Source organism: Octodon degus, unplaced genomic scaffold (assembly GCF_000260255.1).
Source record: "Octodon degus isolate 3935 unplaced genomic scaffold, OctDeg1.0 scaffold00048, whole genome shotgun sequence".
Lineage (NCBI taxonomy): Eukaryota > Metazoa > Chordata > Mammalia > Rodentia > Octodontidae > Octodon > Octodon degus.
Genome location: NW_004524624.1, coordinates 5,674,685 through 5,701,991, shown reverse-complemented (window position 1 = coordinate 5,701,991; position 27,307 = coordinate 5,674,685). Strand labels below are relative to the sequence as shown.

Below are 27,307 nucleotides of genomic sequence, written 5' to 3'. Positions count from 1 at the left end.
GCAGGTCCTGCAGGGGATGCTGCCAGCCCCTGAGGCAGCAGGCACAGGCGTCACCCTCCCCTTCAGGGTTTCTCTTCCAGTACCGCCACAGCCCACCATTTCCAGTTCACAGCCCCTGTGCTTATCCCTGTCCCCTGGGCCATTGTGTCTCAGGAAGCCCCCGCTCCCTGACCCCAGTCCTTCTCTGTCCGGCCAGTGAACGGTGGGTGGTCGACGTGGACCGAGTGGTCCGTCTGCAGTGCCAGCTGTGGGCGTGGCTGGCAGAAACGGAGCCGGAGCTGCACCAACCCGGCGCCTCTCAACGGGGGTGCCTTCTGTGAGGGGCAGAATGTCCAGAAAACAGCCTGCGCCACCCTGTGCCCAGGTACCAGCGGCCATGGCCTCCCACATCGGTCTCACCACGTCATCTCCGTGCCCCGGCTCCATCGCGCCCACCAGCCTGCCCCCCCATGGCTCCATTCCACCTGCCCACCACACAGGGCCAGGATAAGTCTGAGGCAGGGATATTGCTGCAGTGTGTCTTCAGAGTCAGGGCTTAGTTACTGCCCAGGCTTGGGGCTCAACACAGGGCGTAAGTGACAGAGTATAAGGTATAATCTAGAACTGGGTCTGGAGCTCAGCCTGGGGTTGCAGAATCTACCTGTGCCTGGGACCAAAAGGGTCATCATTTGACTGAGAGCCCTTACTACCCCAGAACCAGGATGGCCTCCCTGGGCTGGGGAAAGTCAAGCAGCCTCTGGCGTCATCCACGCCTCCCTGTCATTAGCATGTGTGTCATCAAAGCCAGCTGGACATTGAGGGCATGCAGATTTGTGGGCCTGGCCTTGGGATCATGCCCAGGTCTGGGTCAGCTCGTCCTGCCTGGCCTAGATGCCTAGTGGGGCTACACTAGCAGACCACTTGGGACGGGTTCCTCAGGCTGACTGCCCTGTCTCCTCTCTGCCTGTCTGTCTCTCATCTAGTGGATGGCAGCTGGAGCCCATGGAGCAAGTGGTCAGCCTGTGGGCTCGACTGCACACACTGGCGGAGCCGGGAGTGCTCTGACCCAGCACCCCGAAATGGGGGTGAGGAGTGCCGGGGCACAGACCTGGACACCCGCAACTGTACCAGTGATCTCTGCGTGCACAGTGAGTCTTCTCTGGGGAGGTAGTGACTAAAGCATTTGTTCCCCTGCCACAGGTTACATCCCTCTTCAGAGCTCAGGACTCTTGGAGAGCCTCCCTTGGCCCTAACATGCCCACATGTTTCCATGCATGCTCACCACCTCTCATGCCTCCAGAGACAGGCATGAATTTCAACCTTGACTTGTGTATATCCCTCTGTTCATCCAAACACCTCTCCTACAGCCTCACGTCCACCCTAACCCCCAGGTGCACACACAAATCCTATGGGGATGTCAGGCTTGTGAGGCCTGTTAATTACAAGGCCATAACTAACAATTAAAGATCTCTGTTGGATTTTTTTCTCTAGAACACACCCTCCCCTCTTCTTTCAATTAAAAACCTAATTATCTGTGTCAATTCCTTTCTGATGGACATTTCTTCCATTATGCAAAACCCTACTAAAAATCAATATAGCTTCTTCCAAGCAGTCAATCCCCAGATCCAGGCCTGGAAGAGACAGACAAGGAGAAAGGCCTAGGGACCAGGACCACACAGGAAGCAGATACAATGCATATTCATTTTTCATTGCTATACTAAAGAACCTGAAGCTGGGAAGTTTGTAAAGAAAAGAGGTTTATTTAGCTAGTAGTTTTGGAAGCAAAACCTCTAAATAATATGGCAGTGGTTCTGGGAAGGGCCCTTTTAGCTACCTGAATTGTTGGTGGGTGGCATCAAGGCGGGAGCTCACACAAGAGGGAGAGATCACATAGTAAGAGAAGAAGGGGGGAGGAGGAAGGAAGGGGGAGGGGGGAGGAGGCACAAAAATACCTTAATCTCTTCTAAGGACAGTACCCCCATAACCTAAAGACCTCCAACTGAGCCTTATTTCTTTCCAGGCAAGTGCTTATTCCACTGAGCCATCTCCCCAGCCCCCTGAGCCTTATTTCTTAAAAGTCACACCACCTCTCATATCATCACACTGGGGACTATATTTCCAATGTATGAACCTTGTGACTAGCACCCTGCCTCAGGAAGCCCAGAGGCTCCCTCAAGCCCCAGGTCCTTGGGGCAGTGATCAGGTAGTGGGCTCAGCAGGCATCAGGCTCAGCCTATTATTCAGGTACTGGGCTGCCCACTTTGGGTCCATAGTTCCTCCTCCCCTCCATTCTTCTGGCAGCTACCTTACCCTGAGTCTCATGCCTAAGAGAAATGTGAGTTGCTCAGAATCCCAACCAAGGCTTGGCAGGTACGGAGCTAGAGTATATACTAAGTGCCCCAAATGTCCACTGCCCAGCCAGCATTGATGCTCATTTGAAGACCTCACCCTCCTGGCTGTTGCCCACTGCCCTCTCCTTCTGAGCCCCACACCCCTGCCGCTCCCAAGGCCATGCTTTCCTCTGCAGCTGCTTCTGGCCCTGAGGATGTGGCCCTCTATGTGGGCCTCATTGCTGTGGCCGTGTGCCTCGTCTTGCTGCTGCTCGTCCTCATCCTCGTTTATTGCCGTAAGAAGGAGGGGCTGGACTCTGATGTGGCCGACTCATCTATCCTCACCTCAGGTTTCCAGCCTGTCAGTATCAAACCCAGCAAAGCAGGTGAGATGGCCCCTGCCCCTAGCACTCTTGCCAAGGCCCCACACCAATTACCCCTGTGGGGGCAGCCCTCAGTGCCTTTCCCTGAGCCTGTCTTTATTCCTGCAGACAACCCCCATCTGCTTACCATCCAGCCAGACCTCAGCACCACCACTACCACCTACCAGGGCAGTCTGTGTCCCCGGCAAGATGGGCCCAGCCCCAAGTTCCAGCTCACTAATGGGCACCTGCTCAGCCCTCTGAGTGGCGGTCGCCACACACTGCACCACAGCTCACCCACCTCAGAAGCCGAGGACTTTGTTTCCCGCCTCTCCACTCAAAACTACTTCCGCTCCCTACCCCGTGGCACCAGCAACATGGCCTATGGGACTTTCAACTTCCTCGGGGGCCGGCTGATGATCCCTAATACAGGTAGGAAGGACCTTAGTGCCCCAGGCAGCCTAAGAGGCAAGTCTGGCCTCTGCTTTCCACCTGGAGCACAAGGACAGCCCAGATGTTCCTCCTGGGCTCCTCATTCTCACCCTGGAGGGACACAGCTGAGCCACCAAGCAAGGGTTAGAGGTGTGGAAAGAACTCTGCTGGGTTTGGCAGGAGCACTGGCATGGGGACTATGGCTACAGTTGTCTCCCTTCTGTTGCCTATGGACATGAGACTTGTCCACTCATCTACACAGACTGCCTATGTGTGTTGGGCTTTGGGCTCAGAGGGAGGGCATGTAGCAGCCCCAAGGGGCTTTATGAATAGGCAGATAGCAGAGAATGCAGAGCAACACAGTCCAGACAGGGGGCCTCTTGGAGCCCCCACTGCATCGTGGCTTCCTGTCTTCCCAGAGACACCCTACTGGGGAATCCATGGACACTCTTGTGGCCATCTTGGGAAAAATCTGCAGCCTTTGGTGAGACTGCCTACTCTACCCTGAATTCTCTAGTTCCTTAGTTTTGTTGACCTCTTGCTTCTTTGCCCCTCTCTGGCTGCTCCAGGTAGCTGAACTTAAGGGTTCTATGAGCTCACTGCCACTGCCCTTCTCCAGTGACCTCACCCATGCCATGGCTTCATTCACCATGTCTGTGTCTATCGCTACAACCAGCCATTCTCTTGGGTGCCAGAACTGCACACAGCTGCCTCCTGGGTAGCATCATTTGGATGTCTCACAGCACCTCAATTCCTGAGCCTAAACCAGAACTGTCTCCCAGTCTCCCTCAGGGCCATCTCCCTTGCAGCTTTCCCCAGTTTATAGCAGAGTCCAGCTGATCAGGCCAGAAACCAGCGGGAGGTCACCTTGACCTTCTGCCCTTCCTCACTTGCCTCTAAGGCCCATTCCTGCTTCAGTCATGCACCAACTCCTGTGGTTCTCCCACCTCCTTTGCTCTTACCTCCCCGTGCCTCTTATCTTACCCTGATGCTTCTCCTGGCTCAGGCCAACACAGCCTTTATCTCATTTCCAGTCCCCAAACATTTACCTAATGAATCCAGAGTTGATTATGTACCTACCTGGCTTACCCCCTGCCTGCTGGGCCTCCCTGCTGCTCCCTAGAGAGCCCATGTGACAAGGTAGAGATGACAAGGCTGCTGTGGCCTCTTCCTTCCCACATGTTCTCGTGCATATGGCAACCACATAAACCCCTCAACACCCCTAATACACCATACTTCCATTTGTACATGAGAGTCCCTCTGCCCTTCCATGGGCTCATCTGCTGCTTTTCCTTTGAGTCATAGTCCTAGCCTGGCAGCTCTTATGCTCTGTGCCCCATGTCCCCTCTGGACAGAGAATGATGATGAGCCCTTCACGGGACTATTATAATGCTATGGTGAGGGAGGTAGGCAAACAATGTGTGCTCAGGGCCACCGGCCACCCATTTCCCTGGTAGGGTGGGGAAGCCACCTGCCCTGCATCCTTGCTGAAGTTTTCTTTCTCCCCAGTCAGCTGAGCTTCATGAAAGTGGGGCTGTTCTTTCCCTAGCCTTCCTGAATATCCAGTATTAGTATTCTTGGAATGTACACACAAGGGTGTGAACCTCCCCTACACAGAGAGGATGCACACCAGGCTGTCCGGGATCAGCACCAAAACCAGCCGCACTAAGTACCAGGAGGCAGCATGGGTTAGTAAAGGAAGCAGTCACTATAAATATGCCCTCAATGTCCCTATCTGCTGGGCTCCAATTTTCTATAAAATACAGTCATGCATCACTTAATCTTGGGAATGTGTTCTGAGGAATGTACCCTCAGGCAGTTTTATTATTGTGTGGCCATCACAGAGTAGGATTATGAAAACTTGGTTAGTTCTGATATCACTAGGTGACATATCTTATAGGGCCACCATCACATATCAGTCTGTCATTAATAGGACTATTACATGGAGCACAAGTTCAGCCCAGATGTCGTGCCATTCCAGCTCAGCTCACCTCCAAGCTACCCCACTTTGGAAAGTATGTTTGCTTTTGAGATAAAGGCACTGAGTATCTGTCTCACTTTTCCACCGTGCTGAGAGGAGGGCTCCTTTCTGATTCAGAGGCTCCCTGTTCTAGGTAGAGGATGGCCACTCCTTGCATGTCCCTGAAGTGAATTCCAGGCCCCTGTCCTTGACATATCCTGTCCTATTCCCTCCCCTCAAGCCTCTTTTCTCCACAGGTGCTCTGATCCTACTCCTGTAAGACACTAGGGAAGAGGCACACGCAGCAGCCAGACCTGGGAGAGTCTTTGCCAGTGCCCAGATCTTGGAGAGCTGCCAAAGGCCATGGGGTTGCTTAAGCTCTACTGCAAGGACAGAGACAGTGGCAGGGAGTGGCCATGCCCTAGAGGGGCCTGGGCCAGTGGAGAAGGGAGAAGATGGAGGAGGGCAGAAGGGCAGTGGTTCCAGTATATAGCACGGCTAGGCTGGAGATCCTGCTGGAAAGACAGCGGGAGCAGCAGTGAAGGCCTTTAGATGCCAAGCCAGGAAGCTGGACTTCATCACAAGTTAGGGAAGGTGTCTTTTGGGCAACGCAGAAGGTAGGGCCAACAGACCTGGTCCCAGAGTTTTCTGCGCCCAAGCTAACTGTGCATGCTTTTTCCACTTCAGCTGTTCCTCAGCTACCCCTGGACTGACTCAGCTTCATGCCTGTGTGAGGGGTTGGACATCGTGGAAGTCCTTGTAGCCCCTGTGACCTCGAGCCAGGCTGGTACTGGCCTGTCCCCAGCACAAGATTTATGGAAGGGCTGGCTGGTGTGGTGTTAGGTGTCTGCACCAAGTAAGCCTGACCCTCCTCCTACTGCATTACAGGAATCAGCCTCCTCATCCCTCCAGACGCCATCCCCCGGGGAAAGATCTACGAGATCTACCTCACTCTGCACAAGCCAGAGGACGTGAGGTGTGGGCTTGGGCCCTGCTGCTGGGGCTGGTAGGGTCCTGCCTGTGGCCTGTCCCTGGGATGCCCTTGCCCAGTACCTGTTGGACCTGCTGGCTTGAGGGAGGGCAGAGGAAGAGCTCACCAGCTCTTTAGCCTCTCACCCTGGGGTGACCTTCCCCCTCCTCTGGCCCCTAGGACAGGCCACTGACACCTTTCGCCTTCTACCCATGTTTCCCTATTTGAGGTTGCCCCTAGCTGGCTGTCAGACCCTGCTGAGTCCCATCGTTAGCTGTGGTCCCCCTGGAGTCCTGCTCACCCGACCAGTCATCCTTGCCATGGACCACTGTGGGGAGCCCAGCCCCGAAAGCTGGAGTCTACGCCTCAAAAAACAATCGTGTGAAGGCAGCTGGGAGGTGAGTAGGGGATAGACCCAAGCTCGCCCACCTGAGCACTGGCCTCCATGTAGAGTGTGGCTTTTTGTGCACTCACACTGAGCTCTCAGCAGCTATGTGGCTCTGTACTGTGCTGTGAGCCCTCCCAGATCTCTGGCTGAATCTCAGAGCACAATGTGGCTGGAGGACTTGAGGCTAGGGGAACTCACATGTTGGGCTCTACTTGCAGGATGTGCTGCACCTAGGTGAGGAGGCACCCTCCAACCTCTACTACTGCCAGCTAGAGGCCGGTGCCTGCTACGTCTTCACGGAGCAGCTGGGACGCTTTGCCCTCGTAGGAGAGGCTCTCAGTGTGGCTGCGGCCAAGCGCCTCAAGCTGCTTCTATTTGCCCCTGTGGCCTGCACCTCCCTCGAGTACAACATCCGTGTCTACTGCCTGCATGACACCCATGATGCACTGAAGGTACCAATGCCCCCTCCCCAGTCCCCTAGCCCTAGGCATGGAGGCCCTTTGCAAAAGGAAGGGGTCCCCACAGGCCCTAGACTCTGTTGATCACCTGGGGCCCTGCAGGAGGTGGTACAGCTGGAGAAGCAGCTGGGTGGACAGCTGATCCAGGAACCTCGAGTTCTGCACTTCAAGGACAGTTACCACAATCTGCGCCTATCCATCCATGATGTGCCCAGCTCCCTGTGGAAGAGCAAGCTTCTTGTCAGCTACCAGGTGAGGGCTAAGCTCACCACCAGCACCCAAGGGGCTGGAGCTGGGCACATCTGACATCTCCTCTGCCACCCGCCAGGAGATCCCCTTTTATCATATTTGGAACGGCACACAGCAATATCTGCACTGCACCTTCACCTTGGAGCGTGTCAGCCCCAGCATCAGTGACCTGGCCTGCAAGGTGTGGGTGTGGCAGGTGGAGGGCGATGGGCAGAGCTTCAACATCAACTTCAATATCACCAAGGTGGGCAGGAGGGTTACATACTGTCACAACCAATCCCAGGAAATGTTCCACTCCCTGGACCAATTCTTCCCACCCTGCCACCAGCCCCTTCTCCCTTCCTTATACCTTCTCCTTCCAGAAACCACTTGGCATCTTCCTCCAAGGGGTAGGAGGTACACATGCAAAAGGAACTTGGAGGGAACAGGGTGGGGGAGCAGGAGGAGACAGGGCTGGTGGGAGCTCTAAAAAGCTTCCCAGAGGAGGGCTTTGCACTGGTCCTAGGATGACAGGCATCAGTGTGGAAAAGAACATTTGTGGTGGCGGGAATTGAGTGAGGAAGACAAAGGCGATGAAAAGAGAACAGTGAGGGCTAAATGGTCAGCAGAGGCCAGCAGCCAGAACTCAGGGTGAGGGTGAAAATGGAGGAGAATGAGACCAGAGGGCTCTTCTGCTCACTGGTTCTGATTTGGGGCAGGTCACGTACTTCTAAGCCCTGGAATCAAAGAGTAGGGCCCTGACACATGACGGTGGGGTACCTCAGAAGTGCTAGTGTCCTTGCTATCCCCAGCTCTGGAGTGGTCTGGGAGCTCCCCCCACAGGAGGCAGCAGTGGTCAGGTTCTCACAGGCTCTTCCTCCCTGTCTCTCCTCACCTAGGACACGAGGTTTGCTGAGCTGCTGGCTCTGGAGAGTGAAGGGGGGGTCCCAGCCCTGGTGGGCCCCAGTGCCTTCAAGATCCCCTTCCTCATTCGGCAGAAGATCATTACCAGCCTGGATCCGCCATGCAGCCGGGGTGCCGACTGGCGGACTCTAGCCCAGAAACTCCACCTAGACAGGTGGGTGAAGATGGGTGGGGAGGGGCTACAAAAGCCACCCACAGTCTATCCCAGGCAGGTGGGTTGGCTGGGATAGCCAGGAGACCCTGTGGGCCTGTGCTACATTCTTTAGTATCTGGACAGTCAATGCATTTGGCTAAGGGGGAGGTCCTATCCTTGGCTGAGGTGGGAGGTAGGAGGTGGTAGGCTGGGGTGAGGCCAAGCCACTGACAGGCTCCCTCCTTTCCACAGCCATCTCAGCTTCTTTGCCTCGAAGCCAAGCCCCACAGCCATGATCCTCAACCTGTGGGAGGCACGACACTTCCCCAATGGCAACCTCAGCCAGCTGGCGGCAGCAGTGGCTGGACTGGGCCAGCCAGATGCTGGCCTCTTCACGGTGTCAGAGGCCGAATGCTGAGGTCAGCCAGGCCAAAACGCCTACACTCTCACCAGCTTTGGCACCCACCAGGGACAGGCAGAAGCCGGACAGGGGCCCTACCCCATACTGGGGAGAGCTGCTTGGACAGGCCCTTTCCTGGCCAATGTTGTCCCTTAATGCTGGTCCTTCAGACCTGCCTGAACTCCAGTTCCTCCATGGCCTGTCTATCCAGGCAGGCACAGCCACCTGCTCACTCTGTCCCAGCCCCAGGTTCCTTGGGGGACAGTGCCTGGAGCCTGGGCTGGGCCCAGCCCATCTGTGTGTGTATATGTGCGTGTGATGCTACCTCTCCTCCTACCCCTTGCCAGGGGCCCCGCATACACACGGCATGCATGCACACGCTGGGCTTGGACATGGCCCCAGAGCTCCTGCCAGAGCTGGGCCTTATGCAAACATTTCTGTGCCTGCTGGGGAAGGGCACAGCTCCAGGCCTGTGGGACTGAGCACCCAGCCAATGAGGGGGCTGCCCCTGGATTCAGGCACACGACCACCACACAGGCATGTGCCCACGCATGCCTCGTGTGTTCATCTCACACACACCCACTCCTGGGTCCTGCAGACCTCACCACCACCACACACATCTCCTGCTGTCACCCAGAGGCCGCTCACGTCTCTCATGCCCGGTGTCGGTACACATCTGCCTCTCACATGCTGCCCTCTTCCACCCACCAGGGACACCCCATGGCTCCTTCCTGATCCTACCCCCCTGTCCCCAGCCTCGAGGTGTCCTGCCTGGCGGGGCGTGTGAATATGCAATGGGAGTCCCGGGCTGTACAATGGCGAGTGTGTGTGCCATGGTGTGCCCGTTCCTGGGGCTGGCCGGTGCCCCTGTGTGGGGCCTGTTGTGTGAAGCTTGTGTCCTGACTCTGTCTTAAGTGCTTTCGTGCACTTACACTTGGCCTTATGTACACAGCCTTGCCCGGCCGTTGGGGCACGTAGGGATTTTAGCGGACGTGAATGTAAATAAATTATATATATATATTGCTAACCTATGTGCTACTTCTTTTGGGGAGACCAACGGGATGAGGACAGATGGCCACCAAGGGGTCACATATAGGCTGTTCTGGGAGTCCTGGGTGGCTGGGCCCAGCCCTGGTCCAGCAAGGCTGAGGCTGAGTTATTGTAGTTCCTGTAGAGTTCCTCAGACACGGGCCATCTGAGCAAGGCGACAAGCCACAGCAGTGACCAAAGCCGCACCTTTGCCAGACCCATCTTCTGACTGCAAGAAGGTAACCACACAGCGAGGGGCCAGCTCCCGTACTGTGGCAGCCACAAGCCTGGCAAAGCTGTAAAGGAGGGAGGCTAAAGTTATCCCAGGCCCCGAGGCTCTACCTGGTCCCACCTGCCCATGCTGGCCTGCCTGGCCCTTTCATCCAGACTCACTGAGGATGCATCTTGTAGAGGGTCCCATCTACCCCCACAGACACTGTCAGCTCATCTAGGTCCCGGTTCTCCCGGATCTTCTCCACAACAGCAGCCACACCTGCTCCGCAGAGTTGGGCAGCCCGCCGGGACACAGCCTGGCACACCTCTAGGACTATCAGGGCATCATCCAAAGTCAGGGTCAGCCCCAGATCCTCTAGGATGGCTCGGACCTGCCGCAGGGCCAGGCTGTCGCTGGGGGCCAGGAAAGAGCAGAACACAGACATGGTCCTGTATTAGCTCCCCCACACACCATCTTCAAGACTTTTCACTTTGTCCTCCAGGTTGGACCGCACACATCAGCAGCCAGCTGGTGGGCACCCAGACTCCTTTGGGAGGTGGGGAGGCCATTCAGGACTCAGATACCTTTCAATCTCAGACAGAAATTTGGTCTTGAAGATGTCCCTGGTTTGAAGGCACTGGGTCTGCTGGCCCCGGAAGAGAACGCCAAGGCTGGTCAAATTTAAGAGGATGTGGCGGACAATCTCTCCTAGGTACATGCCACTAATCATCTTCTCAAACCTACAAGAACATGTGTGTATATGTTTGCCTAACAGAAGACCCCACCACCTACCATCACCAGTCTCAGCCCCTGGCAGCCAGCCCTGCCCAGACCCAGGCCACACCTCTGCTTGCCAGGATTGATGGATGCCTGATCCACCCTTGAATCGAAACAGGTGCTGAGCATGCCCAAAGAGCCATCGTCCCCAAAGGCACCCCACTCCATGTTGATGCACATGTGACCTGAGTCCCCAGCCACACCTGCCACATTCCGGAGCTCCTCCATGTAGCAGGCATTGGTGCCAGTTCCTGAAGAGGCCAGACAAAGTGAATTCATTTACTCATACAGAAAAGGCTCTTCTGAGCACTTACCACACCAAAATGATAAAGTTTAGGATCCCTACTTCATCTTCCTGCATTTAAAATGTGATCCTGGTCCCATTCCTCCCTCCTTCCTGAAGTCCCTAGTAAAGATTCTGCTAGCATCAAGGCCTTGAGGCCTCCGTGACCTCCCCTACCGGCACCACAGTCAGTGCATTTACCTCACTCCCTGACGTGTTCCCAATATGCACATCAGGAGGCAGATTTTCCCTTCTTTCATATGTTTTCCTGTGTCTTTTTCCAGGTTCAGCTGACTACAGGGCAGGAACTTAATGAAGACTAGGAGTCTTAGGCTACTTAAGGGTTCACTTAGCTCATCACTCCCACCACACTTAGCCCAGTTTCAAACACTGAGTATGAACCATGAACTAGACACTGTGCCACACTGGCCCCTCTCACTGTGTCTTCATGATGCTTTGAGACTGGCATCGTTATTATCTACATCTTAAAATGAGGAAACTTAGGCTCTAGTGACTTGCCCAAGGCCATACAGATAGAAATGGCAAAGCTAGTATTACCATCCAAATCCATATGACTTCAAAGCAGAGATTCATTTGCCAGATGGGCAAACTGAGGCTCAGAAAGATTCAGTGACTATGAATCTGTACCTGAGTTGGATAAAAGAGTCCAGGCCCAGACTCCCAGCCCAATTTAGTGTTTGAGGCCCTGTCAGGTCAGACAAGTATAATCCCACATCCCCAAAGCCAAGGGAACATCCAACCTGAGGAATCAACAGGAGGCAGCAAATTATCAGGAAGTAGGTCATGCAAGGGTAAGGCCCTCCTCACCAACAATGAGGCCCATCTCGCACTGGGGATCCTCATAGCCACAGGACATCATGGTCCCCACTGTGTCGTTGACTATGGCAACCACATTCAGCTCCACTGCCTGCACACAAAAGGATGCTGCTAGTTACTGGGCAACAGCAGTCGTCATGGCAACCTGCACTGGACCCAGAGGTCTCTACTGCAGAGGGCCTCCCTTCATGAAGCAGAAGACCCCCCAGTTCCCTCAAGACCTGCCATGGTCCCAAAGCAGCCCTAAAGGCAGGCTCCTACCTGTCTACGCCTGATGGCTTCCCGCAATAGAAACACTACATCTTGGCCCTCACAGTCTGATGCATTGAAACCTTTAGTCCAGTTCAGGAGGATGCCCTGGATAGGATTAAGAAAGGACAGAAAGTTGAATGGTCCCTTTAAATCTCACTCTGCTTCCCCAAAGCCTATATCCCACCAGAAGCATATGATTCCTGCCTTCCCAAGCAGGACTCCTTGTCCACTTTGCCCTACAGTTGAAGGCCTTGCCTCCTACTCCCTCCCAACTCCCCAGGAGGTTTTCAATGTGAACCTATTAATAATGATTCAACTATGTCTTCCATTATTAGTTCCAGAATGCTCAGCTGGTCTGAGGGTCTGGCCATTTTAAGACATTTTCCCAGAAGGAATGGCCCTTTTTAATTGGGTTAGGAATGAACAGACCTGGCAAAGTGAATGTTATATGTGAGAAAGAGAAGGACAGAGAAAGCTCCAAGGCCCAAATGCCAGCAGAATACACTCTTTCTGAGAGAAATTGCAAGAATCATTTGAAAGGAAGGAGTTCAGGATGGAGCCGTGTCACTGCGAAATTCACTCCTTTGTTCCAGATATGGGTGAAGGCCAAATAGAAAAGCAGACATCTGTGCAGGATGGGTGGAGCAAGACAGACACAGTTTTATAGTGAGCAATTGGACTTAGAATAGTGACAAGGGGCTTGACTGTACCTGAAAAGGATTGTCCTTTTCTTAGTGTGCTTTTCTGAAGAGGCAGGGAGAATGGGGATGAGACTATACCTGCCAGGCAGAAGCATCAAGAGCAGGTCTGAAAATCTTTGAAGGAAGAAATTTTTTTTCAGTAGTGAAGATTGAACCCAGGGCCTTTGCACTAAGCTACATTTCCAGCCTTCTTTTTCTATCTTATTTTGAGATAGGTCTTGATGAATCACTAAGTTACTCAGACTGGAGTCAAATTTGCACGCCAACTGCCTCAGCCTCCCAGAGTACTGGAATTATAGGCATAATTGGTTATATAGGTTATAGGCATAACCACTCCTGGATGTTTTTTCTTTTGTTGAGACAGCAATCTCATTGTGTTACCCATGTTGGCCTCAAATTCCAGCAATCCTCCTTACTCAGTCTCTAACAGGACTACAGGTGTGTGCTACCATGCCCAGCTAAGGAAGGAGAGTTGAAAAATAGTAACCAACCTTTCCCCTAATATATTTCCTTTGGTTTTTCCCCCCATTGTATAGCAACTAGGCTGTTCTATGGTGACTATCTCAAACACAGAAATAAGAGGAGAGAGGCAAGAGATAGGGATGGAAAGAGAGAGAGAGAGAGAGAGAGAGAGAGAGAGAGAGAGAGAGAGAGAGAGAGACAGAGACAGAGACAGAGACAGAGACAGAGACAGAGACAGACAGACACAGATATAGAGAGAGACAGAGACAGAGAGAGAGGAAGAGGAGGAGGAGGAAGTAGTTTGAAACAGAGGCCCGATGATATCTAATAGCTGAATTCCCTGAATTCCCTGCCTCCAAATGAGACAGACCCTCTGGTCTGGGAAGGGAAGCTGAGTAAAAAAAATCAAACCCAGACCAAGGTTTTTAATGTTTTCCTGAGAAAGCTGTCCTATGCCCTCCTTCCTGGACTAAACTCTGCAGGTGGGGATTAAGAGGGAGACAGAAGAGGTCTCAACCGTCTTCAAGAAGAGGAGGCCACCACAAATGTCAACGGAGGTATCAAGACTGGAGATGAATTGGCAGAGGGGGGCACCCAGAGAGCTAGGGCCCGGGCATGTCCCAGATTTGGTCCTTTCTCTGCACAGAAAGGATGCTGTGGAGCCTAGAGGAGTTCCTACCTAGAAAAGGGATGCCCTACACCAATTAGCATTAAACATTTACCCCTCAAAAGAATGGGGACTCTCCAAGTCCAGGGGCTCATGCCTGTAATCCCAATACTCTGGGAGGCTGAGGCAGAATTGCAAGTTTGAGCACAGCCTGGACAATTTATCAAAACCTGCCTAAAAATTAAAAAAAAAAAATGGGGGTGAGGTATCTCAGTGCAAAGGCTCTGGGTTTAATCGATGGTACTGAGGAGGGTGAAAAAAAAAAAGAATATGGGCTGAAAGGCTCAGCACAGGAATTAAATTTGGTTATGGACAATTAATCAGATTGGGTTTCTTGCATGCCTGGACCTACATGCTGAGTCACATCTCCTCTTCCCCTTTGTAAAAAATAATGGAAAGGATCAAGGACGCATAGCTGGGCAAACTAGTAGAATGATGGTGGCAACTATGCCACCCAAAGGTACTTCAGTGGAAAGGAAAGGAAGAAGTGGTGTATTGAAGAGAGGTCAGAGAGGAAAGGGTGAAAACTGCGTACACAGGCTGATAGTAAAGGAGGCAGAGCTTCATTTCCCACGGGCTAAGACTGCAACAGACACCTACGAGAGCAAGGCGCTCCTCAGCATGAGTGTCCCCTACACATAAGCTGGAGATGTTGATTCTGGGAGCTTCAGAGGACTGGAAGAACTGTTTTTGTGACAGGCTTCAAGTGTTTGTGTTGAGAAATCTGTGATATGTGCTGAAGGATTTGCTGAGGTATATAGGAAAGTTGTATCTAGTCACTTTGCCACCCCAACTGGTTATCCAAAACTAAGCCAGAAGGGAACAAATAAAACAAAACAAAATTGAAAAGGAGTGCAGCCTCCCACTCCTTACAGAAACAGGAATCAGTATAGCTTCATGCAAGACCCCCAAGCCAGACCACTAGTGCCATGTCTTAAATGGGCAGTGTTTCCTGTGCCCAACACTGATCTGGGCCTGTAGCTGCTCCCAGATGCCCTGACCCTAACCATGTGCACATGCTATCTGGGGAATCTGATGCAGAGTACAGTTCCAGCCCAGCAATACTCCCCACTACCATCACTCAAGATCATTCACCCATACATAGGTGGAGGCCCTCAGAAGGATTACTTTTCCTGGCCCTCCTTCCCTTACCTGGTCCAGGCCGAGCTGCTTGCATGGGAAGGAAAAGGTGAAACCCAGAGGGAGGCTCTGTCCCCTCAGGCCCTGCTTCTCCTGGAAGTCCACAATGCAGTCCACGATGTGGTCGAAAAGCTGCAGGTGGGACAAGTCAGACAGTGGGCTCCATCCTGGCCCTTTCCTACCTCTGACATCATGGCCTAAGCAGTGAGTACCTGCTGCCCAGATCCCTGAGCCACACACTCAGGGATGGAGTAGACCTGGTTGATGATCTGCACACCTCCCTCGGCCACACGCACCAGGAGGACCCGAAAGTTGGTGCCCCCGAGGTCCAAAGCCAGGAAGTCCCCTCGTTCTGTGGGGCAGAGATCCTTAGTGCCAGGGCACAGCTGGTAGCTCCAGTTTCAGCACATGCTGTGACCCCCCGCCCCCAGGCCCCATATTTCACCACTATATTCAGGCTAGTTCCTCACCACTGCCATCAGGTGTAGCCCGTACATATGTAGGCAGCATTCGGAGGGAGGAAGGCTCCCTTCGCAGCCCCTTGTCCATGGCCTCCCGCATCTGTGTCTGCACTGCTGCCAGCTGCTCATGGCTCAACCGGAATGGTGCTAGGGTCTCCTCCAGAAGACGTCGGTGGTTGGCCAGGCGGGCAGCCACAGCTGTCACCATTGCCACACCCCGGCCACCACCATCCACAGAAGGGATGAATGAGACATCACATTCTGAGGCCAAGAGCTTCACCATCTCCTGTAGGATGCTGTGGAACCTACACAGATATACACCAGGTGGAGCCAGCTTGGCATTTGACTCCCCAGGCTTGATTTAAATTCCTACCAGTTTAAATCAATTCAATCCTGAATCTTTTCTATGAACCAATCATACATCCTGTCCCTGAATGAACCCCTCTCAGGCAAACACATAAAGCTTCTTTTCTCTCTTTGGATGTCTCCTGGCACCCCACAGTCCAGTCTGGCTCTTGCTCTGCTTGGGTGCTATTTGTATCCACTGGCTTGCATGCATGATTGCACAGTGTTCTCTGAGTGTGTATCACAAACACATATTTATGGATCATGTTCTCACAGTACCTAGGGTGCCGCTCAAGCACTCGGCCTCCAGTGGCCACCGCGATCTGGAGTTTCTGCTGCTCCCGGCTGCGCTGGAGACGGGACAGGACAGCGGCCAGGGCAGCAGCACAGAGCTGGGCAGCCCGCGAGCACACAGCTGCACAGACGCACTGCACAAGCTCAGCATCTGAGGCCTTTGGGCTCAGGCCCAAGTCCTGCAGGATTGTGTGGACATAGGCTAGCCCAGTGGAGGGGCTGGGGACAGGGAACAAAGTGCTGGTTTGAGACTCAGGTAGCAGTAGTTCCCCATCTCACCAAATCCTCATAGCCACCTCAGGGACATAGTATCCACCCTTCTCCCAAGCTGAGAATACTCTTGTTTAAGCTGCTTGCTTCCCCAACTCACTCCTCCATCTCAATCACATGTTCCAGGAGGATGCTGCCTTGGCTCAGCAAAGCAGGAGAGGTGTAGCCACCAAATAAGACCCTGTTCTGGGCCAAGTAGACCAGCACCAGCCTCACCAGTTCCCCCAGGTACAAGCCCCCAATCATCTTCTCAAACCTGCAGGAGGGAAGGCAAGTGAGGAGCTGAAATGTCTCGGCCCCACTTCCAGAAGCCCCAGAAACAAATCATTTTCTTCATCATCCCCAGACTAAGAGGATACAGAAACAAATGGCCTCTCAGGAGAGAGGTGGATGCTTATCCACCACCACTCTTGACTTAGGCTAGATTCCGGGGCCTTTGGGAGGGATAACAGGACCCAGGGACAACAGAGTTAGCCGTTCTCAACCCGAAGAGTCTCCCAGGACGCAATCTGGAGACCCTATGGGTCTAAGTGTAAGGGCAACAGAAGGGTGGGTCAGAGCAGTGACAGAGCCTAGAACAGAGTCAGGTTCCCCCCCACCAAGCCACCTCTGGGCACCAGGATTCAGGGATGCATGGTCCAGGGCATGATCAAAGCTGGTCAGCACTGGGCCTAGGGCCCCATCATGACTGAAGGAGCCCCATTCAACACTGATGCAGGTGCGGCCCCGGTCCTCATCCAGCACTGCCACATGCCGTGCCTCCTCCATGTAACAGGCGTTGGTGCCAGTGTCTAGTAGGAATGATGCCCATGAGGGTCTGCCCAACAGCCAGCCATAACCCCCTTCCTTGTCACAAACAGACTGTGGCTCACCTACAAGCAGGCTGATTTCACATGGCCCAGCACCTGGCTCGCAGGCCATCATTGTGCCCACCGTGTCATTCACCACTGCAACCACGTCAATGTTGTAGGCCTGAGCAATGGAAAGAGCAAGGGTCAGGGCTAGGCTGGAGTGGCCAGAGTGGAGAACTGGGTATGGTGGGGCCCTGAGTCAATGAAAGACATGTCTGCAAGCTCCATACCCACACTGCGGGGCTCCCACAGGTGGTTGTCTTCCCATCCCATTTAACTCCTCCCTCAACCAACTCAGGCCCGAGAGTCACAGGGGTTCCCACTCTCAGCCATCACTTCCAGTGCTCCTCACAGAATAGGATGAGGGTCCCAAGACTGAACACCTTGAAGATTGCTCTTCTCTGGCCTCACTTTCACCCTGACCTGGCTCTGCAAGCCACTCCTCCCAACATGACTTCTAGCCTCTGCATGGGGTACCCCAAAGTTAGTCAAACAGATCAGCCTTTCTCCAGCATCCAGACTTTGGCAGATGCTCTTCTCTATAACTAGACCTTCTCTAGGCTCAGCTTAAGCACTAAGCAAATTGCTCCTTTAAGTCCTGCATCCCCACCCCTGTGCTGCTAGAGTCATCCAAACACAGGGACAGTCTTTTATTAGAATGTATTCCCCTATGAGACTATGAGGACAGAGTCTGTAAGGACAGGGTGAAAGTCTTTTCCTATTTGTCCTACTCTCTGGCAATCATAAACATTTGTTTGAGTCTTTTTAACCTCAGTTTCCTTGCCTATAAAATGGGAATGGTAGCAACATTTACCCCAGAGTTAAACTGGATGACTACGAACAAGAGAGAAAAGCAAGACTTGTCAGGACAGTGGGCACAGCCTGTGGAGATCAAGCCCAGGCCAACAAGACCAGCCCTCCCAACCCACCCCCTCTCTTCTCCACTCACCCCTTGCCTCTGAATGGCATCTCTCAGTAGCTGGACCACATCCTGGCCTTCTACACCACTGCACCTAAAACCTTTGGTCCAGGAAATGAGGGTGCTCTAGGGGCAAAACACTGGGTTACTCCTTGAAAGGCCTTCGCAGGGGCTGCCTATCTTCTCCACCCACTGCCCCATCTTCCTCACCCTGTCCAGGCCTGTCTGGTGACAAGGGAAGGAGAAGCTGAACCCAAGCTGCAGACCTTGATTCCCCACGCAATGTGCATCCAGGAACTCAAATAAGCAGTGAGCAGCAAAGTCAAAGAGCTGTGAGACAATGGGTTCTTAGCTCTACCCATCAGGCCCAGCCCCACAACCCAGCCTCCCAGTCTGGGCAATGAATGCTTACCTGCTGGCCAGTGCCCAGTACCACCTCTTGGGGGATCACAAAATCCTGGCTCTTGGGCTCCACCTTCTGCCCCTTGATGCCCGTCAGAGTCACCCACAAGACACGCAATGATGCTCCTGATGCCCCCAGCTCCAGCACTACAAAGTTTCCTTGCTCTAGGGGCAAACAGGTCATAGAAAGGTATGCAACTGACAAGCTTAGCACTTTCTGCCTCCCAGAAAGATTCCCAGGGCCTGCAGAATTTAGTTAAAGGGGCCTTAGAGATGTAGGGCAAAGTCAGAATCAGTTCTCTTCACCAAACCTCATCAGTCATCTTATTCTGTGCCACCCACCATTGCCATGTGGGGTAGACTCCACATATGTAGGCAGCATCTGGACACCAGAGGTAGGGCTGACCTCTCCCATCAGAGCCTGCTCCATGGAGCCCAGGAGGCTGGCTTGGATCTGCTGTAGTTGTGCCTTTGTCACCTTGAATTGCTGCAGACACTCCTGTACCTGGGGAAAAACAAGCCAATATTTGGGAGTATATTGGAGTAATCATATCCCCTCAACTCCAACTAGGGCAGAGGTCTGCCATGTCCAGCTCACATCCTGCCTCTCAGGCCTTCAGCTTCCCGAGGGCCTAGCTAGAGCTCTCCCTAGCACATGCATAGCCCACTCTTTGCATACCCCAACTCTTTTGCCAATCACAGCTTGCAACTCAGTCCTGTGCTTTCAGAAGGCTCTGTTCAAGGGAGAGGTCATCATATTCTTCTTCTTGCTCTGTATCTTGATGGCTTCTTCTCCACTCCTACCTCCTCTATCCTGCCCCTCTCCTACTTTGATTTCAGTATTTAGCAAGGATTTCCTCTTGTTACTATGACTGATTATTCTCCAGTAACCAGAAAAAAGCTTCTCATTGAGTTGTTGAACGGGCAAATGTATGAACAAACTTCAAATGTTTGTCTCTCTACCCAATTTCAAAGCCAAGGCCCTGCACTGCATTTTGGAAAGGACATGATAGATGGTTTCTGACAGTGACCAAGCTTCTACCACACACTCAGCACTATTCTAAATAATATAACTGAGCCAGGGAGATGGTTCAGTAGAATAAGTGCTTCCCTGGCAAGCACAAAGGCCTGAGTTCAATCCCCAGTTCCGTCAAAACAAAACAAAAAACCCTGTCTTTGGGGCTGGGGAGATGGCTCAGTAGAATAAGCGCTTGCCTGGCAAGTGCAAGGGCCTGAGTTCAATCTCCGGTTCCACCAATAAATAAATAAATAAATAAATAAATAAATAAATAAATAATATAACCAAGTCCTGCTCAGTGTGGGAGACAGAAAATAAGCAAATGAACATATAATATCACTCTAGTAATAAAGGTGACTATAAAAAGGAGAAGGATTGGACAATAGAAAAAGATTTAGGGAGAAAGAGCTATCTTTAGACTTGAGACCAAAAGGCCTCCCTGAGGAAGTGACCTAAATGAAAGAAGGAAGCAAATTTTCCCTGGTAGAAGGGGATGGATTTGGGGGAAGACTGGGCTGGAAGTGGATTAGAGATCAAAGGGAGGGCTGAGAAGGTAGAATAAAGCAGAGGGTGTGACTGACCAGATTCTTACTCCACCAGAACCCAGTGTGCTAACAAGCCCTGAGGATTTCACCTCTATGTGCAGACACCTCCCTCAACACCCCCCTTGTCTATCTTTCAAAACTCCAATAGCCTCCCTGGAATCACCGGAAAGTCCTAGCACAGCAATTCATTCCATAGTCCCATGGCTTATATTTTCCAGAAATCCATCTCCTGTCACATAGGAATTCCGTTCCCAGGTCCCTAGCCCAAACTGGACCCATATCTGTGAAAATATTATTCAGGCACCTGAATAACAAGGCCTGTTCAAAGAGAGCCCGGGAGGAGAAGCTGCCCACTGAGGGAGATGTGGAGGACTCAGTCCCGCCCCCTACTTAGGAAGATATTAGAAAACAGACCCTTAGGGAGGCACATAATCCTAACTGGAGTGCCAGATGTTCCATTATGTGGTGACACAGCAACACATGTTTCCAGCCACCGTGCATACTAAGAGTGGCTATGCCTATGTTACAAATGAGGAAGCTGAGGCTTGAAGAAAGCAAGTCAGTGCCTACCCCTAATGAACTATGAAGGAGCAGGGTATGTTTTGTGAACCCAGAGCAGTCTGATGCAGATATTTCCATATCAGTGTAAAGCCTTGTAAAAAATAATCTATCCTCCCTGAAAAGAACACAGGGCTGATGGAGATTGTAGGAGGGAAACCCCAGATGACCTGGCAAGAGCACATAAAAAAAAAAAAAAAAAAATCGGGTACATCAAAATCTCCACCCTGCTTCTTTCTGGCTGTATTATCCTGGAAAAGTCATACTTCTCTCTAAACCCCAGTCACCTCTTATGCAAAACTAAGAAAATAATACTATTCAGAAGTCCCACAAGGCCAGGGACCCTATCTTGTTTGTATCCCTAAGACCATGTTGAGCAGCTGGCTCGAGGCAGGCTCTCTGGAGCTGTTGGTTGAATGGTGATATGAAGACTAAAGAGGATAATGGAGGACCAGCAAGATAGCTCAGCAGACAAAGTGCCTGCTTTAGCAGGCACAGGGACCAGGGTCCAGGCATGGTGGTGCATGCCTGTAATCCCAGAGTTGAGGAGGCTGAAAACAGGAGGATCATGAGTCTGATCTGCATAGTGAGACCCTGTACCAAATACACAAATGAAAATGAAAAAATAAGTAAAAATAAAAAAATAAAGATAATGGATGTGAAAGTGCAAAGCACTGTGTTTTAGTATTGCTTAATGAAAACAGTTGAGTTATGCAAAAGTTGATGGTTTTTCTTCCCTTTCCTCATGACTACAATGAGAAGTTCAAGAGGACAGAACTAGGTTATAACCAAAGCCATGGGAAAGACTTCTCTGGCAGACTCTGGCAGGGTCTACACCAGCCGGGAAAATCTACCAGAACTTTCCCTCCCTTCCCTCACAGGATGAACAGGGAGACCTCAGCCAAGAGTGCAAGGAGCAAGTCACTAGGGAATGACTCCAATATAGCTTCCATGTTGTCTTCTTTAATTAACTTGCTTTCTGTCAGTCTAGACCCACTACCTTACCTCTCTGAGCAAGTTATCTCTTCTATCAGGAAAGTCAATAATAGTGCCCATCTTAAAGATGCCCTGAAGACTGAGGAGACAGTAGATAAAAAGCAATGAGGCTACTTTCTAAAACAAATGAACTGTGTTATGAAATTCAGGGGTTTCCTTTCTTCAGGTCATAAGGTACAATTAGCCTAGAGGGGTCTGATTTTACACCCTCTTTGGGAAGGGTCTGGTAAGGTCTGGGAAGACACTATGAGATGGGGCTGACACCGACAATCTGTGATTAATCTTTCTTTTGCCTATGGGTGTGGGAAAGGAGTTGGTGGTGAGTCCTGGAGTGCTGAGTTGGTGCAAGACTACAAAACACTTGAAATCCTTGGGAGGTCTTTCAAAGAGAAAAGAAATTTTTATTTTTATTTATTTAATTTTTTTATGAGGTACTGGGGGTTGAACCCAAGACCTTACACATGCTGGGCAAGCATTCTGCTACTAAGCTACATCTCCAGACACATTTTTATCATTTGTTTAAGACACAGTTTCACTAAATTGCCCAAGTTGGCCCAGATCTTTCTGCCTCAGCCTCCAGAGTAGCTGGGATTATAGTTATGTACCACCATAGCTAGCTCAAAGAGAATCCTTTAAACCACAGTGCATATAAGGGAGATAGTGGAGATAGATGTATCTGTGCAAGAGGAGGAATGGACAGGAAGTGAGAATGATGGTAGGCCTTAGAACAAGCCTCCTAGGGCAGTTACTGCTCATTCCTGGGGCCCAGCTATGGCTGAACACAGAGGAAATGTTTACAGCAGGATCTGGGGCACAGGTTGGGCAAGAGAAACATGAAATACTGTGAAGTGGCATGCCCTCACAATTGGACAAACCTAGTAAGCAGATGTCACAACTAGTCAAAAAGTACAGAGAATGAATGACTGAGGGGCCATTTCATACCTCTCCTCTTTCCAGGCCCTTTATCTCCATGTGTCTATTTAATCCTCCAAGGGGCTAAGAGTATTCAACTTTATTTTCCTCCATTTTTCTTGTGTGGAAATAGAGACCAAGAAACATGAAATGACTTACACAAGCATTTCCTGCATGAGGGTATGGCAACCAAGGGCTTCCACAAAACATAATAACTTTCAACATCAGTTCAATATTATAATCCTCCCTGAGTGCCTGACTGCAGTGGCCACGTGAAGTCAGAGACATGTCCAGGAGGGACTAAAGAAGTTGGAAAGTGGCTAAATAGCAGGGTTTTTTTTTTGCAATAAAACTCTAGGAGGTTCCACTCTGGCACACCAACCCACTCAGAGCAGGGCAAGGGTATTGCCAGATGGAAAATGTGATATGTCAGAGCTGATACACCTCAGTTCCAGTTTCTCTTGGGTTTAAGCATCAGACCTTAAACCCAAGTCACTTCACCTCTCTGAGGTACTGAACTAATGCCCACCTTCCAGTTCTTTGGAACCTAAGAGACATATCAGATGAACAGCTTATCAAACTGAAAAGAAACTATGCAAATGTGAACACTGGGGCCATAACATCTCCAATCATCCTACTCTTGGCAGCATAAATGAGGCCCTAGCTTACCAGCTCGGAGCTGTCTGAGGGCTGGAGTAAGCCCTTCTGGGGACAGCTCGGGGTTCTTTCCCCAGATTGCAAGCTGGAAGGCTCAATGGAGTCCATGTAGTTCCACAATGGAGTCTGGCCACCTATGGGAGAAAAGAGATAACCAGGATCAGCCATTTGATGCATAGGCCCCAAGAGGCTGTTATGCAGACCCTCAACTTCCACCCTTCTGATGGGGACCAGGAAGTGGGCAGAACTTAGAACTTCTGACCATCTTTTAGTAATCACCTGAATTTTTCAGAAGCATGGATAATGAGAGGTCCCTGGAAAAGCTGATTTCAAGTTCAAATGTCATTCATTCATTTGTCAGTCATTCATTTGCATTCACTACTTCTGAAGCCTAATGTGCTAGATGTTGGGCTTTAGATGAATCAGAGGTCTCTATCCTTAGGGACCTCACAGTTTTACATTCAATCATAGCAGGTCTGGCACAGGAAATGACAGGGGTGGACCCATGTAGTAGATAAATATGCTGTTATGGCTAGACCAGGGAGAAGCTAGTGGCTGAAAGGTGTAAGATGGGAACAAAGATCTGTTACAGAAGCAGGCAAGCTGGCCTACAAGCAGCCTTTATGTCAGGGTAAGGTATGTAAATTGCATCCTGAGGATGACAGGGAGACATGGCAAGGGTCTGTGCTTTGGAAATGAATCTGCTTCAGGCGGGGATTCCACTAATGGCCAAGTCATTTATGACTTTGAATTTCAGCTTCATCATCTGTAAAGCAGGAGGAAATAATACCCTCACCAGGCAATGGTGAACACTAGACAGAATAAAGGCTTTATGAAATGCAATGCTCAGTTCATGGGTTTTTCAAAGTGCAGTGATGCAGAGTGGAAAAAGCTCTGTGCTCAGAGTCTAGGCCCCACTCTCACAAGGAGCTAACCAGGACTCCCAACCTCAAGGCCTCATTTTCTTCATTTATGAAAGGGGATAGGTTGTGCAAATGAAATATTGAGAGCAAAAGAACCTTGCTCAGAGTGCATGTTCAGATTGATTCAGGTGCTTTTCAGGAAAGAAGGAAGACAGAGGCACACTAAAGATAGGCTCAAAGGTATTTGTCCTCTGAGCACTCCACCTATTTTTGCCAACTTCTAGAAACATAATACCTTCCCACCCATATAGCCTCTGCTCACTTTCTGCCCCTATCGTTCCTACCAATTCATCCTCCAAATGGTCACCTATAAGCTATCTGTCCAATCTCAAGTGCATTCCTCAGTCCTGGTGCCACTGGATTCTCCCCTTCTCTGGCTCCTAGCTATCTTTTTGGTTTCTCATAATTTTTGTATCTTCTCTTGCCTTTAAGCAATGAGGTTCTCAAACTTCTGTCAATCCCCTTCACATTCCCTCTTCATCTTATTCATCCCCAAAGTTTGATTAAAACCTCTATGTCAGGGCTCCTAATCAACCCCTTATCTGCACTGCATTTTAAATTCCAACAGTCTATTGACCTCACTGCCGAGACTCCTCATTCTCAGTGGTCAAAGCCCCATTTATTCTCCCCACTTTTCCCATGCAAAACAGTTCACCTTAGCTTAAAGTTGTAAGGTTTTTTCATTCACATAGCCATTCATTTATCTATGTACATCCCTCACCTCTTCTAGGCAGCTGATCTGGGGCTCCAAGGAACAGCACACTCATGTGACTCACCTTTCTACACCCATAGCCACTATCTGATTATTTCAACAGGTTCCAAGCGATATCTCTGCTTCTAGCCAAATCCAATCCTTGCCCTACCCAGTTCCAGTACACCAACATAACTGTGCTAAAACATTTTATCATGTTATTCTGAAACTGTCTTCCCTGGAAAAAAAAAAGGAAGCAAATCTTAACACTGATAGTACTCAATGCAGAAAGAAAAGTCTAGAGCTCTGTAAAATAGCATTGTAGACCTGTAACAATGTACTTGATGTAAGCTTCCTCTGGGTATTTTCCTCTAAACTCCAACCACATTGACCACAAACTGTCTCCTACTTTCTAGCCTTGGCTCAAATTGTTCTCAAGTCTGAAAGGCTATCCTCATTAACTTTGTAATGTCTGACTTACTTCTGCATCCTTAATGCTAGTATGGGATTGGGCATAAGTATGTACTAATACAGTCTGTAAAACTGGAAGTCAGTGAAGAAGTTTCTTGGTGAACCAGGAATCAATATCTGATCAATCTCTCCCCCAAATCACATGTAACTCAAATCAGTTTCCATATCTGTCAAATGGGAATGTGAAATATTTATTCTATAAATATCATGGTGTGTTTCAAAGACAAAATGAGGTAAATAAAGCATTTACTTTTGGAAGGGGCTAGTACACACATGGCCCTCTCCATTCAAGGACCAGCTAGCTCACTCACTCTTATCCCTTCAGCCATTCAACATTTATTCAGCACATTCTAGATTGTGAAGCTTCCCCTAAGTAATCCCAGTGTTTAAAATCCAGGCCAATATATTCAGGTCCCTCTCTTCCAGCTAAGGGTTACTCTGGGGAGGGACACATTTCCTTCATTGATTGCTCTATCTCTTGAATCCAGACCAGAGTTTGCACACTCTTGAACTAAAGGCTGCCTGGTGTCTGTTAGCTGAATCAGTTACATGGAGTGTGCTTTCCTCCTGAAAAATATCCCAGGAATCCCTGCTGAGTTTGGGATTAGTGGATTGGTCATTCAGTTTTCATGTTCTCTGGTGTGGGCAAAGCAGGAAAAGTAAGGTCAAGAGGGCTGGGAATGAAGCAGGCAAGAAGTAGAAGGAAGCACTTACCTGGGAGACACAGCGTTAGTCACTCTCCTCAGGTCTGAGCTTTTCTCCCTCAAGATGAGGCACCACAGTGACCCTGGTCTGTACCAAAAGAGAACTCAGGGGTGACCCGAGTATAATGTCCCCAAGCTCCGCCCTGCTTCTCAGCCACTGCTTACCAGACACCCACTAATTCATGAGAATGCACTTCCTACTCAGTCTGCTCTAAGAGAACACAGGGTAGGCATAGTCATGGTGTAAACTTAAGCAAGATAGCCACAAAAAGTCAGTCTTGAATTGGATCAAGGATCCCAGAATATCCATCCCCTTTGCAATGCTGTGAACTCTGTTCATTTTACAAACACTTGAAGTCCAAGTTTTGAGTTAATAGCTCATCCTTGGAAAGAAACAGGAAGAGCTTAACTTAGGGAAGTATGCAGTGTAATAGACAACTTTGCAGAATGTACTAAGTACTAATGAGCAAGAAGTAATATGGGACAGACTGCAGGACAGTGAGCAGGGAAACTTGAGGAAGCTGAGCCTTGAAGAACAGCACACTGACAGAGGAAGGCATGTGCATAGCCATGGGTCATACACACATGGTCAAACTACCAGGGCGCACACAGGATACATCATGTAGGTGGGATATGAGGTGGGAAAAGAAGATAACAGAATGAGAAATTCAGCCTTTAGTTTGTAGGACAAGTGGGGCAATCTGGTTCACACTGGGACTTCTCTACGGAAAGGAGAAAAGGAGACTCAGGCTTCTGTGGAGTTACTGGCCACTAAACTATTTTCCACTGAATTAAGTTTCCTTGAAAGCACAGAACCACTGTAGGAGACAAGGTCCTTTGCAATCATCTTCCTTTCAGGCAAATTTGTGGGCACTTTCAAACTTTAGTTACCTCATCAGCAGTGACCCTACCATTATCCAGGTAGAAGGCTTCCACGTGACACCAGAGTGGAGACCAGAAACCATGGTTCCTGTATTAGCTGTCATGATTAGGCCTGGAAACATGGCCGAAGTCAGCCCTGCTGATTTCCTGGATACTGATCAGGCATACAATAGGCTCTACAGGGAAATGAAAGATTATGCTGGGGAAGGCAGAGTGGTTGCCACCCACAACAGAGCACTCTGTCTAGCCTAGGGAACTAAACTCTCAACTTTTGTTTAGTTGGGGGAAGACTAAGGAACTGAATACAAAAGTTCCAGCTGTGGGACTTTTTTAGCCCAGTGAAGGTATGACTAAGAAGCATTGCCAGAACATCTTGTGACTGTTCCCGGAAGCACTATATCCATCACCAAGAAGTGAGAATCCTAGCCACCTAGTCACAGTGCCAGTAAAGGTTCGGCTCTTTGGTAAAGGGAGGCTGGGCA

At 50.5% G+C, this 27,307-nt stretch overlaps 2 protein-coding genes across 3 annotated transcripts in view; one reads left to right on the top strand and one right to left on the bottom strand.

Annotated features, from left to right (window-relative positions):
- The window catches only part of Unc5a (unc-5 netrin receptor A), a 62,467-nt gene extending 52,876 nt beyond the window's left edge, over positions 1–9,591 (top strand). The window contains exons 6-15 of the mRNA XM_004632289.1: positions 963–1,127; positions 2,507–2,695; positions 2,801–3,103; positions 5,952–6,039; positions 6,263–6,431; positions 6,640–6,873; positions 6,982–7,131; positions 7,208–7,372; positions 8,007–8,185; positions 8,417–9,591. Coding sequence (XP_004632346.1) covers positions 963–1,127; positions 2,507–2,695; positions 2,801–3,103; positions 5,952–6,039; positions 6,263–6,431; positions 6,640–6,873; positions 6,982–7,131; positions 7,208–7,372; positions 8,007–8,185; positions 8,417–8,582 — 1,808 coding nt within the window. The 3' untranslated portion in view covers positions 8,583–9,591. The remainder of the gene's footprint in view (positions 1–962; positions 1,128–2,506; positions 2,696–2,800; positions 3,104–5,951; positions 6,040–6,262; positions 6,432–6,639; positions 6,874–6,981; positions 7,132–7,207; positions 7,373–8,006; positions 8,186–8,416) is intronic.
- On the bottom strand, positions 9,562–26,032 carry Hk3 (hexokinase 3). Of its 2 annotated transcripts, XM_004632287.2 has the most exons (19): positions 25,954–26,032; positions 23,167–23,288; positions 18,811–18,973; positions 18,479–18,633; positions 18,277–18,396; positions 18,097–18,192; positions 17,169–17,268; positions 16,904–17,087; positions 16,397–16,552; positions 16,012–16,245; positions 15,397–15,692; positions 15,139–15,278; positions 14,939–15,058; positions 11,966–12,061; positions 11,696–11,795; positions 10,652–10,835; positions 10,392–10,547; positions 9,987–10,220; positions 9,562–9,889 (listed from the first exon to the last, which is right to left on the bottom strand). In XM_004632287.2, the coding sequence occupies exons 2-19, from the start codon at positions 23,260–23,262 to the stop codon at positions 9,745–9,747; spliced, it is 2,775 nt and encodes a 924-aa protein (XP_004632344.1). In that variant the 5' UTR covers positions 23,263–23,288; positions 25,954–26,032; the 3' UTR covers positions 9,562–9,744. The 2 variants fall into 2 exon arrangements, with proteins under 2 accessions (XP_004632344.1, XP_023572249.1); XM_023716481.1 differs by lacking the exon at positions 18,277–18,396.
- Positions 26,033–27,307: the final 1,275 nt, after the last annotated feature.

What these genes read in the sequence shown, in the direction of transcription:
- Hk3 (XM_004632287.2), bottom strand. Translation starts at nt 23,262, where the DNA reads ATGGACTCCATTGAGCCTTCCAGCTTGCAATCTGGGGAAAGAACCCCG. An exon ending in TGAAATCAGCCTGCTTGTAG is followed by an intron (nt 17,088 to 17,168) that starts GTGAGCCACAGT and finishes CATTCCTACTAG; the next exon opens with ACACTGGCACCAACGCCTGT. An exon ending in AGCAGCTCGGCCTGGACCAG is followed by an intron (nt 12,062 to 14,938) that starts GTAAGGGAAGGA and finishes AATCCTATCCAG; the next exon opens with GGCATCCTCCTGAACTGGAC.